Below are 15,505 nucleotides of genomic sequence, written 5' to 3'. Positions count from 1 at the left end.
AGTCCAGTAGCGTAATGTTTTTTTGGCTGGACTGAAACTACCTGGGCTGAAGCCCGCGGCCGGATATGGCCCGTTAAACACCCGACGGCCCGGCTGGGAGCCGCGTGTCGCTTACAGCCGTTCGATTGAATCATACGGTCCGTATCGCTCCCGATCGGAACAAAACAGCCGCCCGATCCAGAACCCTAGTTCAGTTCCCCCGACCCCCCGCATCTCACGCTCGCGAAGAGAGCGGTGGCACCACGGCGGCTGGAGGAGCGCCGGCCATGGCGGCCCGGCGGCTGCGCCCGATTAATAATGGATTCTCATCTCAAATGCATTGCCCTAATGAAAAATACTTAAACTTTTGCACATTTAACTTTGTAGGCATCTTTAACTTTGCATCCATCTATGGAAAATAATCATGATATAAGTAACACATGAGAGGCACCTTTAACTTTGCAGCCATCTACGAAACTTCCCAATGTTGCAATGCAACAAAATATTTGATACATCAGGAAAGGAAAAAATTATGTAATTTGTGTGAGACGCATGTGTGCTCAAAAGACCAACGAGAAATTTAGTTCATTATCATTGTAGTGAGTTAATTATGACTAACGAGTCAGGAAGTATTCAAGACCAAAAAGTATAATATATTAAAACTAATATTTGTGTTCAGTGGCTAATGTGTATGCTTCAATAAGCATTCAATTTCTAACTGTCGAATATTTGCATTGCACGCAATATCAATAAAAGAAGCAAGGTAGCAAGGTATCAATAAAAGAAGCAAGGTAGATCTAATAGCGCTCCATCTCAAAAAAACAACTGCAGCTATCCTTAGCATGTACGTATGTTTCATCTCAAAAAGAAAAAAAGAGCTATCCTTAGCATGTACATACGTAATTAATGGATTGTTAGATCTATATAAGAGCGCTCTATCTCAAAAAGGAAAAAAATTGTTCCATCCTAAAAAGAGAAAGAAACTGTCGCTATCCTTCAGAAAACATACACATGTGTGTGGCTCAGTCCTACAATATAGATCACAGCCACCGTCCCTAAGAAAACAAAAAACACACGCAGCCACCGTCCCCTGCGTCCTTGATCTCACGTAGCGGCCGTCTTAATCAGTCTCACAATGAGTCTTTGCACTAGCGCTGCCGGTCTTGCTTCAGGATCCAATTCTTTGCTGCCGCCTAGCTACGAAGAAAAACTATCAACTCCTGATCCCTTTTTATAGAAACAAAATCTATGTTCGAGGTATCAATTCCCGATCTCCTTCTCCGGGGTAAAAAAAAACTCTTCTCCCGGCCACTATTCTTACTCCATGTCCGAGCCTCCGATCCACTAGCTTCATAAATCCTGGCACCCAGGTTGTTGCCACCGGACGTACAAGCCTGTGATCCACCAACTTCCTCGATCTTGGTCGCAAGGTTGTTGCCGCCGGAGTTACAAAAAAACACCTATGATTAATGTATATCATCTAGGGAAAAAAGTATAGAGCATGTATTTATTTAAAGCGTAAATTATGTATTTTTGGTGATGCAACCTTTTAAAAAAATGAATCCATGCTAACATAAACCTCGTGGGAATAAACAAAAAGATATAATTGTTACAAAATCACCCATATTGTCTCGAATTTGGTGCATATGATACTTCTGAGGGAAACATTATATACTAAAAATAAGAACATTTAATACATCTAAACAGGAATGTCAAGCCAGCCACACATGATATGCACGTCACTTCAACGGCATTAGGCAAACTCGTATATTTGAGCACATAGCACTAAAAAAATTCAACGACAACATAGCATACAGATATTTCCCCAAAACATTAAAGGGGGTAACTCTTATATCCTTAAAATCAACGAACAGCCCAAAGAATTGGTAAATACGAACTTATTTCAGCCAAACTATATTATTCAATACTAGCCCGCGCGAAGAGCGGGCCACTTTGCTAGTTCTTGAAAAAGATGATGTTAACAAGACATAGGCAAGCAAGAGCCACGCCATAGGCACCGTTGCCACGAGGTTATTACGACCAACATGTGTTTCTACCTATAACCCCCATCGATGTTTATGAAAATTTAACGAGGCCGAGGCAAGTAGGAGCTGCACCGTAGGCTTTGTTGTGACAAGGTTATCATGACCAACACGCGCTTCGAGCTTTGCCCCCCCCACCCCCCCCCCCTCCTCCTCCTTCAAGATGCTTATGAAAATTTTATAAGACGAAGGTGAAAAGGAGTCGTGTCGTAGGCACCGTAATATTACTAGACACTTTTTTTTTGGAACGGAGGCTCCACAGAAGCCCGACTTTGAATTAACAAAGCCATCAACCGGCCAGGAGTACAAGAGCAGACCACGAACAAAGCAACGGCTAAAGATACAAGGGAGAAAGCAGAATAGCTTACAACGCTACACCTACAACCAGCGAACGGAAAATTACATTGAAGTGCAGCTAATTGAGGATAAGCCCACTACACAAAGGCCCTGAACGACTACGGAAGAAGCCACGAGGATCTGCAGCTGCTAGAATAGGTCGGGCACATGACTGAAACCAGGAACTGCAGATGACATAACACATGCTTTCTCTAACACCGAAGGGGAGCCCTTCCCCTCGCCTAGGCTCGAAGGCGCCGAACCGTCAAAGTGTAGAGACGCTCACCCGAGAGCTAAAGCAAGGTTGGCCTCAAGTCCGGGCCAGCCATGGATCACAACCAACATCACGCCGGAGCACACACATGGAGGCTGCGATGCAGACGCCGTAGGGAACCGATGGAAGAGGGTAAGCCGCCGGGAGAGTCACCGAAAGGAAGAAGCTGTCAAGCCCCATGGCGAAGATTAGGTCCAAGGAACTCAAGAACCAGCCGAATCGGCACCAACGGCGCTGCTGCTGCCAGGAAGGGGAACCCGATCCCCTTCCGCCCTGTCTCGAGGGCGCCGACCCGCCGGGGCATTGCAAAACACCGCCGCTGAGCAACTTGTGGCTGGATCTGAAACCTACACCGAATATATACGCCATCGACTCTACAGACGCCAGGCGCCCACCTGCAGCTGGTACACGCCCCCAAAGCACCAACCTTCCCCAGACGGCGCCTCCAAGGAGGACACAACGCACCAGGCGCCGCCGCCGCCCATCCCACGTCGGGATTTGAGCTTTCGCCCGGGAGGCATGGCCGGGGTGTGGATGGGAGCCCACGGCTGCGACTCCAACGAGCAGACCGACGCAAAAGGGGCGCCGCCGCCGCCGTGTTGGGAATACCAACAGGGGTTTCCCCCGGGCTCGTCCAGCACCACCAGCTCAGGGAGCACCCCGCCGGCACAGGATCCGGGGATCCGAGGCCCGGAATCGGGCGAATCCAGCAAGGGAGAGCAGAGAGAGGGAGAACCTGTCCTTCAGATCTGGAGCAGAGGAGGGAGAACCTCGCCGCGCCGCGACCACTGCCCGCCAGGACCTCTCACTGCCCGAGCAGCCGAGGGATCCGGCCCGCACCTCCCGCGCGCGCCGCCAGCCGAAGGACGACGCCGCCTCACCAACCGGGCCGTCGCCCGGCTTCCGGGGTCCGACGCAAGCGAGCGAAGCGACGAAGCCCCGCCGCCACCGTCATCAGCAGTCGCCCAGGCGAAGCCCGACGACTCCCTCGGGTGACGGCAGGGGAGGAGGGGTGGAGGGAGCGGCGCCTAGGGAAACCCTAGGGGCCCTCGGGTCGCCCCAGGGAGGACGACGCGAGCGGAGGGGAGGGGAGGGGGCCAGACACTTCGTTTTTCTTAGTTGAAAGCTGACATTTGATAGTGTTGTAAGCCCCCAATTGTAATTAAGCGATAGAATTCCATTGCCTAAAAATAAAATGGGAAAATCAAAGGGAAATGGGGGGCCTTTTACGCACTCGAGTTCCGTCCAAGCCGTTGATCGCCAGTTCTCGTCCCACCGCAACCGACGATGACGCCAGCCGCCTCCCCCAGGCCCGCCCCCATCCGCTACCAACGGCGGCAAGCATGTACAGATCACCCCAACCAAGTACCAGCAGCAGCAACTGCGTCCGGCCGAGAGCTGATCCCCGACCATCGCCCCACGTCCAAGATCAAGAGGTACTAGTGCGCCACACCACTGCTTACATTTTCGATTCCTCCCAGTTTCCGATTTGGTTTTTTATAGGTCACTGGACTCATTGTATGATATGGTTAAATAGGGTATCTAAATGTTAGATTAAAATAGGAGTAAGTAAAATATTGATTTAAGCCATAAAAACACCTGGCCCATCACAGATATATATGGAGTACCACTGGCATCTAACATTGCCTGACGAACTAACGACGCGTTTGGTTCAGCTCCCGTAATATATTCGTTTTCTCGTATCGGAAAGCACCATTTCCAATCATTTTTACCTAAGACAGCCTTTGTTTGGTTCGGGTTGAGAGTGCCGTTTTCTGATTCACTTCGGTTCGGGCGGTTTCAACTTTACGAAACGGAGTATCGGAAAGCGCGGCGACGGAAAACATCGTACGCGAAACAAACGCCCGCTACCGTTTCAGGAAACGCTGCAATCGGAGACCGCGCTATTTTCTCGGAACCAAACGCGTCATAAGTTTATCACCTCGGTTGTTTATACGTTGGTCCAGATGCATGCAGGTTCTGTTGGTCGTACTAAGCTAGCTGCCTCTCACTATACACCAACCATATTATATCCTATTAACCCGTTGGACCATAGTACTACTCCGACCAAGTGGTTGTTTAATTGGGGCATGGCGATTAATTAATGCTACATCTACTTGCTTGCAAATAATTCATGATAATTGCTTGATGCAGCTTGTCGTGCTCTAGATACAAATTTCACTTGAATTAGGATTGAGATGCAAGGAATTTTACAATGCGAAGAGTAAGGCGTACAAGTAGAACATGCAAGCATGCAAGTACAATCCGGTCCGGTACATCATAGCATGTCTTGAGAGCTTCGAGCGACGATAAGATGCTGACAAATGCAACAATGACACCGAGATCACTGCCATGACTTTATTCCTGTTCATCTTAATGGACCAACCCCAAACGGGCATTTGTGGCTTGGGTGTGGGTGGATGGGGCGAGCCTGAACCTTGCATGATTACCAATTACCATTAGAGTGGAGCTAGCGTCAAATGATGCAATTAATGACAACTGAAATAATAACTAATCACACGCGGTCCATTATACCTTGGCTAGCTCCTGGCCGCCACAGACGCCAAACAGGCTGGCTGGTCGTTCAGATGTTCAAGTTACTTCACTGTCGGTCTTCACATGTTCAACTGCAGTAACCTTATAATGAATCGCAATACGGCAGCATCTTTGGACCAACCTCATTTGATGCTATATAATATGGTTACCTGATACAACAGGCATCTGACGGCCAGCTATCGATCGCGTCCGGTTGGTGTGACTTTTCTGGAAACCGGCCAAATTTGAGGCTCTAGATCAGCTGAGGTTCCATATAATATGGCTGTTGGATCGATGGCATGTATGGCTTTCATATGATGTATTGTATGGTTATACTTGCAAGAGTGAGCTGTCATTTTCAAAGGCATCCTGCTGGCTGGTAGCATGAACTAAACAGTTGCATCTTCCTACCTAGCTAGTCCTGCAAATACAATGGACATTTCCAAAATTATATTGTTGGAACTAATCACGATTAGGCATAAGAATCCGGACCGGACAACCTGGCCGAGTCGGCTTGTACTAGATAGATTAGGTACTACTATAGATATCTGTACTAGCTCCCCTGTAATCATAACTCAGATCAATACAAAGTAATCAAACGGGAGCGACACGCTCCCGTGGCCATAATATCGCGGGCGTATTCGTGTGTCTCTGTGAGTTGTGCTACTTACGATCGAAGGCGTTGGCGGCTGGTTGTTTCGTTTGTGCGTGTGCTAGTTACCTAGCTACGTACGTGAGGAATCCATCCACCAGGTTGTGTGCCTCCTTGCTTGGTACTACGTGTGTGTATCTCATCTACTCGTACGTACGTGTGGTAGTCTGGTAGACGGCCGAAAGCACAGGCCGCCGGAATCACGTCGAACAAAGTACGCCGGAAAGTACTCGGTGTACGGGTCTGTGCCAACATATATGAGTCCAAATTGGTCTTTTGAGAACCAGCAACATATGTAGAATTGCATACCACTAATTAACAGATGTTGCCTTGACAAGAAAAAAATACACCATTGAAAACTTAGGTGGTATACTACTGACGTGATTACAGGGACAGTCTTCATTTGTTCAAAGTTGTTGAACTATATATAGCAGTGGATCCTAGTTATAATCCAGTAATCTTGATAGGTGCATTTGATAAGTTATTTACATTGTTGGCTTTTTCTCCTTCCTTGATATGTCACTGTACTTCCATCAGTTCAAAGTTGTAGCTTTTGTTATGTTTTCTCTCAAGATACAGATCTTCAAATATCCAGGTCATAAAAGGATGCTAATTGCTTGATTCAGCTTGTTATGATTCAGATACAAATTTCAATTGTAATAGGGAATTTTACAATGTGAACACTAATAGGCGTAAATAGTACATCCTCATACATCTAGGTAGCTGCCATGATTTTAATTGAGACCGTCGCTATGATTTTAGTGCAGTGCTTGATAATGTAGAGGTACGACCTGAGCCCGAATGACCTCCTCATACATATAGGTAGATGCCTCTCACTCACTACAAGAGTTAATATAACACCAACCATATTACATCCTGTAACTCGTCCCATTATACTACTATGTACCAAGTGGTTGTTTAATTAGGGCCTGATGGCTAATTAATGCTCGAGCACCCACATATCATACTAAATCTACTTACATGCAATTAATTCATGCTAATTGCTTGATGCAGCTTGTAGTCATTCAAATGCAAAGAATTTCAATTGAAATAGGGTTGAGATACAAGGAATTTTACAATGTGAATAGTAAGGTGTACAAGTAGAACATGCATGCTAATGGTACTAGAATCATGTCCGGTACGTCTTAGCGTGGCTTGAGAGCTGGGAGCGACGACAAGATGCCGATAACTACACCAATGGCTGAAATCACCGTCACGATTCTAGTCCTGTTCTTCTTAATGGAGAGCCACAGCTTGACACAACATGTCATCTTCTGCTTGAAGTCCTCGACCTTTACCATTATCTTGAGGTAGTTCCTTCCGACCCGCATGTTCTTGCCAATGCAAATGAAGAAGAGGAGCGTCTCACTGCTGGTGAGTCCTCCTCCTTGGATGACACCTCTTTCTCGCAGGTCATGCACGTGCTGCTTCTTGTCCAGCAGCATGACGAAGAGTTGGAGGTAAGAGCAGACAGCAGAATTTCCATCATCAATTTCATCGAAATCTGAGGTCCTGCATAACTCGAAGGCCGCCATGTTGACGAGCCAGGTCGCATTTGCGTCAGTCAGGCACAGGGGCGGCACGGAGAGAACGCCGAAGAAGTGATGTTTCCTTTCAAGGCCCATGTCCACTAGCCCTGCTTCTGTTTCCGTCTTTGGTACGAGCGTGATACCAACGTCGAGAAGCTCGGCGACGCTCATAGATAATGACATGGGCTGGTCTCCAATGGGCATCTCGCCCTTCTTGTTTTCTCCCACGATGTAGAACCAGACGAGGCCGAGGAGATGCGGCGGTTCATAGCCAGGATCTACGATGATGTCGTCCTTCTCGATTTGCTTCTCATCGCCTTGGTTTTTCAGGCAGCTTCTCATCGCAACGATGAACTTCTTCAAGGGCCAGAGAGAGGGCTCTGGCAGCATGAAGCTCAAGATGGTTTTAACCACCACCCAAGGGATCTGATTCTCAAGCATCATGATGTCAGTGTAGATGCGCTCGAAGTTGGCGTAGAAATAGCCGAGCAACGCGTCATCCATGTGGCCGCTGTCCTCGTCATAACTACGCATGAACTGCACCAAGAAGCAAGCATCAAAGAACATCATCGGCAAAAAGTCGTCCTCCCTGAGACTCGCCACGTCGTAGTAGCGGCTGCGGGCGACCTGTGACACGAAGGAGACTTCGTTGTACATCTCCTGGAGTGAGCGGCCTGAGTCCTTGATACATTGGTTAGCAGCCATATGCTTCACCCTCTCCGCCTCCATCACGCCGGAATGACTACCGTGGTGGTAAGGGCCGATGGCCACAGTCACCGGGACCTTGTACCGGTCGAGGACATCCACCAGGCTTGGAGGGAACCTGTGTATCTTCTGTTCCATACTGTCAAGGGAATAGTCAGCATGGAACGCTTGCTCTGCTTCCTTGAACACCTGGATTGGATAACTACAGTCCTTATCGTGTGTGGCTGGGGCTGGGGCTGGGGCTGCATACTCAACCACCTGCAGCTGCACGCTATCACTATGGCTAGGCAATGATGTTTGGAAACTAATTCTATCATCACTACTCCAAGCAGCTGCTTCTTCCATGGACCAACCCGGGCCGCAAGTTACGACCCTAGATGGTTCCATGCTCATCGCCCAGCTGCCCAAGAGTACTCAAGGAGTGGACTAGCTACCTACCTAAATACAAACGCAGCCGAGTGGCATAGATGAATGAACTACTCATGGAACAAAGAAGCACATAGCCTTGACTCTCCTCTTATAGACCAATCAACCAGCCACGTCGCCCATGCCGGACAATTTCCCGGCTGCTGGATGCATGTGTGTCTCGGAATCTATCTATGCAGTACACACATGGCTCGGCCTTGGTCCAGAATCAATCTCATTGGAAAATTGCCCATTGTGTCTGCAACTGGTGTTGCTTGATGGCATTATTTATTGGTCAATGTACCTCTGTCGTACGTTGGCACGGTGGGTCTTCACATGTTCAACTCTAGTAGTAAGCTTAAACATCTTTGGTCAAGAGAACATCAGAGACGATCCTCATTTGATGCTATATAATATAGTTAGCTGATTGGTCTGGCATGCATGTGACAACCAGCTGTATCCAAATTGTGTTTGTCTTTTCAAGAGATAAAATTTGGATGTACTAGGAAGAAACCACTAAATATTGCGTCCGGTTGGTGTGACGTCTCTGGAAACTAGCCAAATTTGATGCTCTAGATCAGCTGAGTTCCATATAATATGGTTGTTTGATCGATGTGATATATATATGGTACGAATGGTTATCATATGATATATTGTATGGTTATACTTGCTAGAACAAGCTGTGCTTTTATCACTAGCGGCCAATAATCATGTTTGAAGCCGTCGACAATTAGATGCCGTCCGTTTTCCTTATCAAGGCATCCTGCTGACTGGTGGAATGAGTTGGGCTGTCGCATCCTTCCTACATAGCCAGATATTTACACGGGACATTTCCCAAATTAAATGTGACATTTCCAAATTGTCCTTTTGAGAACCAACATAGATTTTCAATTTGTCCTTTTGAGAACCAACATAGATATAAGTTACCTTACCAGGGAAACTATACATCACTGAAAAAATAGGTAGTATACTACTGCTGATACGATTACAGGGACAGTATTGCAAGCATTTGTCTTGCTGCCTAATAAAAACATTCACATTATTTTTCACGTGGATAAAATTATTAGTTTTCTTACTTCGTGCATGCATGTTTGTAAAATACTCATATGTCTCGTTTACCAAGTCCTAAAGTGGGGAGCATTTGATTACTCTAGAATTCATGAACAATTAATCCCGGGTTTCGATGTGCCATATTATATAAATAACTGTTTCAACTATGATACTGTATATATAAAAAATCCTGTTTCAATCAATGTCCAACTGGAGCCAAGCTTTTGGACAGAGGCGATCGGCTCATTCTTATCTCAGCGGTCCTCGACTCCCTCCTTACCTACTTTATGTCCGTCTTCCGCATCCCAAAGAAAACCCTCAAAATCATTGACTCACTGAGAAGGTCATTTTTCTGGGCCGGAGAAGATGCTTGCTCAGGGGCTCAATGCCGGAATTCGTGGAAAAACGTTTGTTCACCAAAAAAATTGGTGGTTTAGGGCTCAAAACCTGTATGTTCAAAATAATTGCCTCCTAATGAAGTTTGCTGCCAAAGCACTCTCCTCCGCACAGGCACCTTGGCTAGATTGGCTAGATCTCCAACACCCCAGCGCCTTAGTCTCCTCGGCCCCCCAAACCTCTTTCTTGTGCCGCACGATTTCCCAACAAATCCCAACCCTCCAGTCAATTTCCTTTGTGCTAACAAACAGTGGAACACACACATATTTCTGGATGGATACCTGGATCACCCCAAAACCCCTAGCTACCACCTTCCCGCACCTTTTCTCATACTCCACCTTGCAGCTGGTTAAAGTGGCTAACATTTTGCGTTTCGGTATCGAAGCTAATATCCGTAATCGTCTCTCTCTTACAGCAGAGCAAGAGCTTGTCTCGCTTTTGGCTATTTTGCAGGACTTCACGCCTTCGACAGAGGAAGATCAACGGTTCCTACTCAGGGGTCATGACTTCTCCACCAAGCAAGCATACGGCACCCTCATGACCAGGCCAGACAGAGATCTCATTGCCCCTCTCATCTGGGGCACCAAGGCTCCTCGCAAAATAAAGATTTTTGCCTGGCTTCTCTTCAAAGACCGCCTCAGCACTAGAGTGAATCTTGCTCACAAGCATATAATCTCCTCCGATTTATGCCCCCGTTGTGCTATGTTACCTGAAGACTCCATTCATCTCTTCATCACATGTCCTCTTGCCAACAGGATATGGCAACGTGTAGGTCTCCTGCCCTCGGCCGACGACATCAATGAGCTCTGGGACACTCCGCTGCCTCAACACCTCCCCAAGAATGCCCTTCGTTCTCCTCGCACTACTCTGGAAGATTTGGGCAGCACGTAATGACATGCTCTTTAGGAATATTGATCAATGTTCTGTCATAACCCTGAGAAACCTTGTCTCTGACTTAGACCTTTGGTCACACCGTCTTGTCGAAACGTGTGACAAAGAGGACGTCTTCTCGTGGCGTTCCTACCTCTCTGCACGTTGTACCGTGCCTCTGTAATTCTGTACCTGCTGCTTTTGCAGCAGTTAGACCAATATATTCAGGTGGGGGAGCTCACCCCCCCCCCCCCCCCCCGGGTGATTCTCAAAAAAAAAAGTTCAATGTCCAACTCATGCTATCAACAAGCACTCAAAAGGCAATTAATTCTTCTTCCTCTGCGACAAATAAGAAGTTTTTTTAATATATAACAAGATCATAGCTCTGCTCCCAGATTTCATCACCAAATTGAACAGTCTTTATATTTACAGTAAAATAGTTTTCAGATCAAGTTTCCAGTGGCAGATGGCCATGCTATCAAGAACAAAGTATCACCGAAGTAAGTATGCAGGCAACAGAAACTACCACCAACTGATGAGCAGAATACTCGTCTCACACAGCCTAACGTTCAAAACATCACACCCGAACAGTCGGCAGCATAGAACGCATAGTTCCATTTCTTCCTTGCAGCTAAGAAATCTTAGCGGCCATCTGACTTGTCTCGGTGTACAGTAATACAATGAATGGCCCAGAATTTTTTTGAGCAAGAGATGTGAGGACAGTCAGCAGAACAGGATGATCCTTGGCTCCTCCCAAGTGAGCAAAATGTACTTGCTTTGCAGCACAGAATCTGATAATAATTACAAGCTGAGCCAGTCAGTCAGCAAGGGGAGTGAATGAATCTTCGTATCTTTGTCAATGCTAGTAAACTGCAGAGTCAAGTCAACCTCTAATGCAGGATAAGTACATAGCACGCTTCCACTCTCTTCGATAGACTGTAAATGAGTGAGCATGCACGTAGGAGGAACTATAAATTATATTAACAGAGCACAAATAGGAGTCGGATTCGAGTCCGCGAGGACTTGAATCCGCACACGCTGGAAAGCACAAATACCATAAGCATAATATGTACTCCAAATATTTTGTTCATTCCTCACGCGACAAACATGAAGAATTCCCCTACTTCTATGTTATTATTTTGTACAATCCTCCAAATATTTGATGCAGTCCAACAAACAAAGTGACAGTGCCTAACACAAATGCTATCTCGGTTTCTAAATATAAGACATTCTGGTTGTTTAAATTGAACTGCCAAAACGTCTTATATTTAGGAACATAGGGTGTATAATTTGTCCGTCTCCTATAACGAAGTTAAAGCATATAGGGCAAATAAATAAATCAATAGCAAGGGAAAAAAAGTAACACGGGTGTAAACGAAATCAAGCACCTAATTAACAACCAGACTCTATACATCCATTCTGTACAATATTTTGGCAAAGGACACCATCACTCCCACCACAAGGGTACACGATGAATCTAGAGCTACATTCATGACGGCAAATCCCGGGCTCAAACAAATACATACAAAGCTAGCCTACTATTTAATGCATTTGTTTTGTGCTTTTCATAAGCAAGCAGACCATTTCTCACCTTTGCATAATTGCATGTCTGGTTTCTTAAGATTTGGATGGCAAACGAAGGTACGTCTTAAGATCTAAATGATGGCAAAAGAAGGTAGGACGTGGGTAGATGAGAACCATGCACGATACACAGTACAAGAGTAAGATCAAAAGAAACCAACAAGGTGCATAAGATACGGACGTGATCCAAGATTGCATCCACGGATAAATTGTGGGGAAAGATTAACCATTTGGGGAAAGAGTGTGGTTTTTCTACACCCTAGCTCGGTGCACCCATGGTGCACCCACGCAAGAAAACATAGCAAAACATTTCCAAAAATTCTGAAACTTTGTGGGAATGATCATCAACAAATGTTATTGGCGCTTGCAAAGTTTGGTGGTTTTTTTTTAGAATCACCGGGGGGGGGGGGGGGGGGGGGGGGGGGTTTCCCCACCTGAATATATTGCTCAAAGTGGCCAAAAAGCCTGAGTAGTGATCCAGTTTATAAGGAAAACCGGATCAAAAACCTTAACAAATTGACCCGTTTATAAGGGAAACCGGGCCGAAAAACCGAACAAGGCACGACCGAGATGGCAGACATAAGACATCACCATGAGAGACACAAGTAGATGTGGGGTGTCGTCGAGAGATCACAATACCAGGACTTTGCAAACAGCCGAATGCATCGGCGGGCATACCGGCCCCCATGGCACAACTCAGGAGCAACCACAATCAACGAGTGTCATCCCAGACACGAACCTTGACTGGGGCTCCGCCACAGAAGAGCGGAACGATTAGCAAAGTTTGGTGGTCAAATAACATTCGAGCAGCTCTAATTTTTTTTCTTTTTTGTACAGAGCTCCTCTAATGTTATTTGACCACGAAAATTTGCAAGAACCCATAACATTTGTTGGTCATCATTCCCACAAAGTTTAGAATTTGTTTGAAGTGTTTTGCTATGTTATTTAGGCTAGGAATCGTAATTTTCAGCTAAATTGTGCAGGCTAGGAATCTATCAAATCACGAAGTAGTTCATTCAACTTTACATGGTCAAGCCTTACAGTTGAGGGGGAGGATTTGCACATTCAATTAAATTAGAAACAGCAGGAGAATTTAAGCCACAACAGGCAATGCTCGAGTTCTCTACCAAAACAAAAAAAAACTACATGACCAGTTTCCCTGTCACAGGGCTCGGACATGCTCTTAAAAGTAAACTCCACAACCTTCACATCCACAGCCTTGACTCCAGTGCAATATATACAAACATGGATGGTAGCAAGGCTGGCGAGGTGTTGGATGCCAAAATAAAAACCACTGCTAGGCTAAAAAGATTACCGTCAGAATCCCGCACTAATGATGTTGATGGAACAATCATCAAAATCAGACCAAAACTGAAAATTGACCAGGCTAGATATGCTTCCTACCATCTCAAGTTGCTGTCGCTCTATCTTCCTTTAAATGATGCACAAATTTTGTAGGTTGGCACGTGAAAGCAACCACTTGACGATCAAACGGATATCTCCTTTCAGGAGACAAATGTTTCTGACATTATTGAGGCTTGGAAAGCACAAATATCTTATGAAGCCATCATCTTCTTCAAAGTGAAAAGTAATACACGGGGTTCCAATGTTGAAGTTATCTACCTTACAAAGTGAGGATACTAACTTTTCTTTATAGCTTGCACTGCCAGACTTGCCGGTGTACCAACTAATTCTCAGCCTCGTCGGATTTACTAGTTAGCCTAGCTCTTCGACTTTAGTGATGCACAAATGGGTTTTTACCCCCTAGATCTTTCAAGCTCTCCATGTTTCTATATCACATTTGGTAGTTTAGTGCAAGTTGCAACAGACAGATTACCAGATTTTTAGCCGACTAACTGATTTAAGTAGCACAGAGAAAACTGTAGAATCTTTAGCAAGCATCTCTAGACACTCCAAAGTCGCCCTTTTTTTAGGGAGCTCGGTTATATATGTGTGTGTCATCTATGTTCATCTATCTCAACTGAATAAGTCTTCTAATATCTTTGACATGATGATTTCCGAATCCTTCACAATGGCTACGGTATAACACATGCAAAGCATCTGACTTCACAAGAGAAGGCAATTGATTGGTAGGCATAAAGACACTAAGTGATCAAGCATGTAATAAATTGAATTGCTTGATAATTCCTTGATCTTCATTTCCTTTAGAAAGAGTCGGCGAATCTTACGATCTACCATTGCTTTATTGTTTAACAATGTAGACAAATTATATTTTTCAGACATGTAAAATGACTACACTCTCCTTAATGTAAACCTCTATAAAAATCTTTCACCAATTATGATATGCCTGCCGGGGGGGGGGGGGGGGGGCAATGGGCCCCCTTCCCCCAACCCAACATTATATGTTACCATTATAATTTGGGGAAGTAGAGGCTATACCAATGCTAGCTGCACCCCATCTACACCCCCTTATCCATAGCGTACATTCATTGTGAGATTCGTGCTGCCGGCCACTGTTTTGGGTGTATTAAAGTTCCATTAGCGAGCTCATGGAAATATGTATCTCCTAATTCAACAAGATCTTTCCATCCTTGTCATGAATAAAACCCTCAGAAATCCATCTATGTACTAGTCTCTTCCTTTTCCTTCTCTACTAGGGATTGAACCAAGATCTTTCCAACATATTATAGTTTGAACCAAAATCAGGTACACAACGTTTATACTATGATTAATAGTCAGTACATCTTAATTTTGACTGGCATTTCTCTACTAGGGATTGGGTTTCTGTGCTTTACCAATATGATACTCCCTCCATTTTTGTATACAAGGCCACAAACTATATTACAGGTACCCAGGTAGAAACTAATGGCCACTTAAGCCAATGTTGCAAACTAGTCTTTTCTCCTCGCTTGACGTGTTAATTAATGCATATTTTTTCTCTCCAACGCACAACAAGACAACTCTCTCACTCCTCGTTGGTTGATTAATTCGGTGCATTCAAACCAACCTTTTCACCCCCGCATGCATGCATAGGGTATTAATGTCCTCGGTTGCTAGTACAAGGCAAACTTCATCAATTTTATCTTGATTGGTGTTAGTGGCCTTGTATAGCTGCAAATTGTAATTTTGATAGTGGCCTTGTATACAAAAATGGAGGGATTATTTGAAACTAAACCAGCCAAATGTACAG

At 45.4% G+C, this 15,505-nt stretch overlaps 1 protein-coding gene across 1 annotated transcript; it reads right to left on the bottom strand.

The window, feature by feature from the left end:
- Positions 1-6,894: 6,894 nt before the first annotated feature.
- On the bottom strand, positions 6,895-8,840 carry LOC123162397 (uncharacterized). The gene has a single exon (XM_044580185.1). It carries the CDS (start codon positions 8,443-8,445, stop codon positions 6,964-6,966), a length of 1,482 nt encoding a protein of 493 aa, XP_044436120.1. The 5' UTR covers positions 8,446-8,840; the 3' UTR covers positions 6,895-6,963.
- Between the last annotated feature and the right edge of the window lie 6,665 nt (positions 8,841-15,505).

The sequence above is a fragment of the Triticum aestivum genome, chromosome 1D (assembly GCF_018294505.1).
Source record: "Triticum aestivum cultivar Chinese Spring chromosome 1D, IWGSC CS RefSeq v2.1, whole genome shotgun sequence".
NCBI classification, from domain to species: domain Eukaryota; kingdom Viridiplantae; phylum Streptophyta; class Magnoliopsida; order Poales; family Poaceae; genus Triticum; species Triticum aestivum.
Note: the sequence above shows the minus strand (reverse complement) of the source record. Positions and strands in the feature narration are given on the sequence as shown.

Bases quoted from the DNA above. Each gene is read 5' to 3' on its own strand.
- LOC123162397 (XM_044580185.1), bottom strand. From the start codon at position 8,445: ATGAGCATGGAACCATCTAGGGTCGTAACTTGCGGCCCGGGTTGGTCC.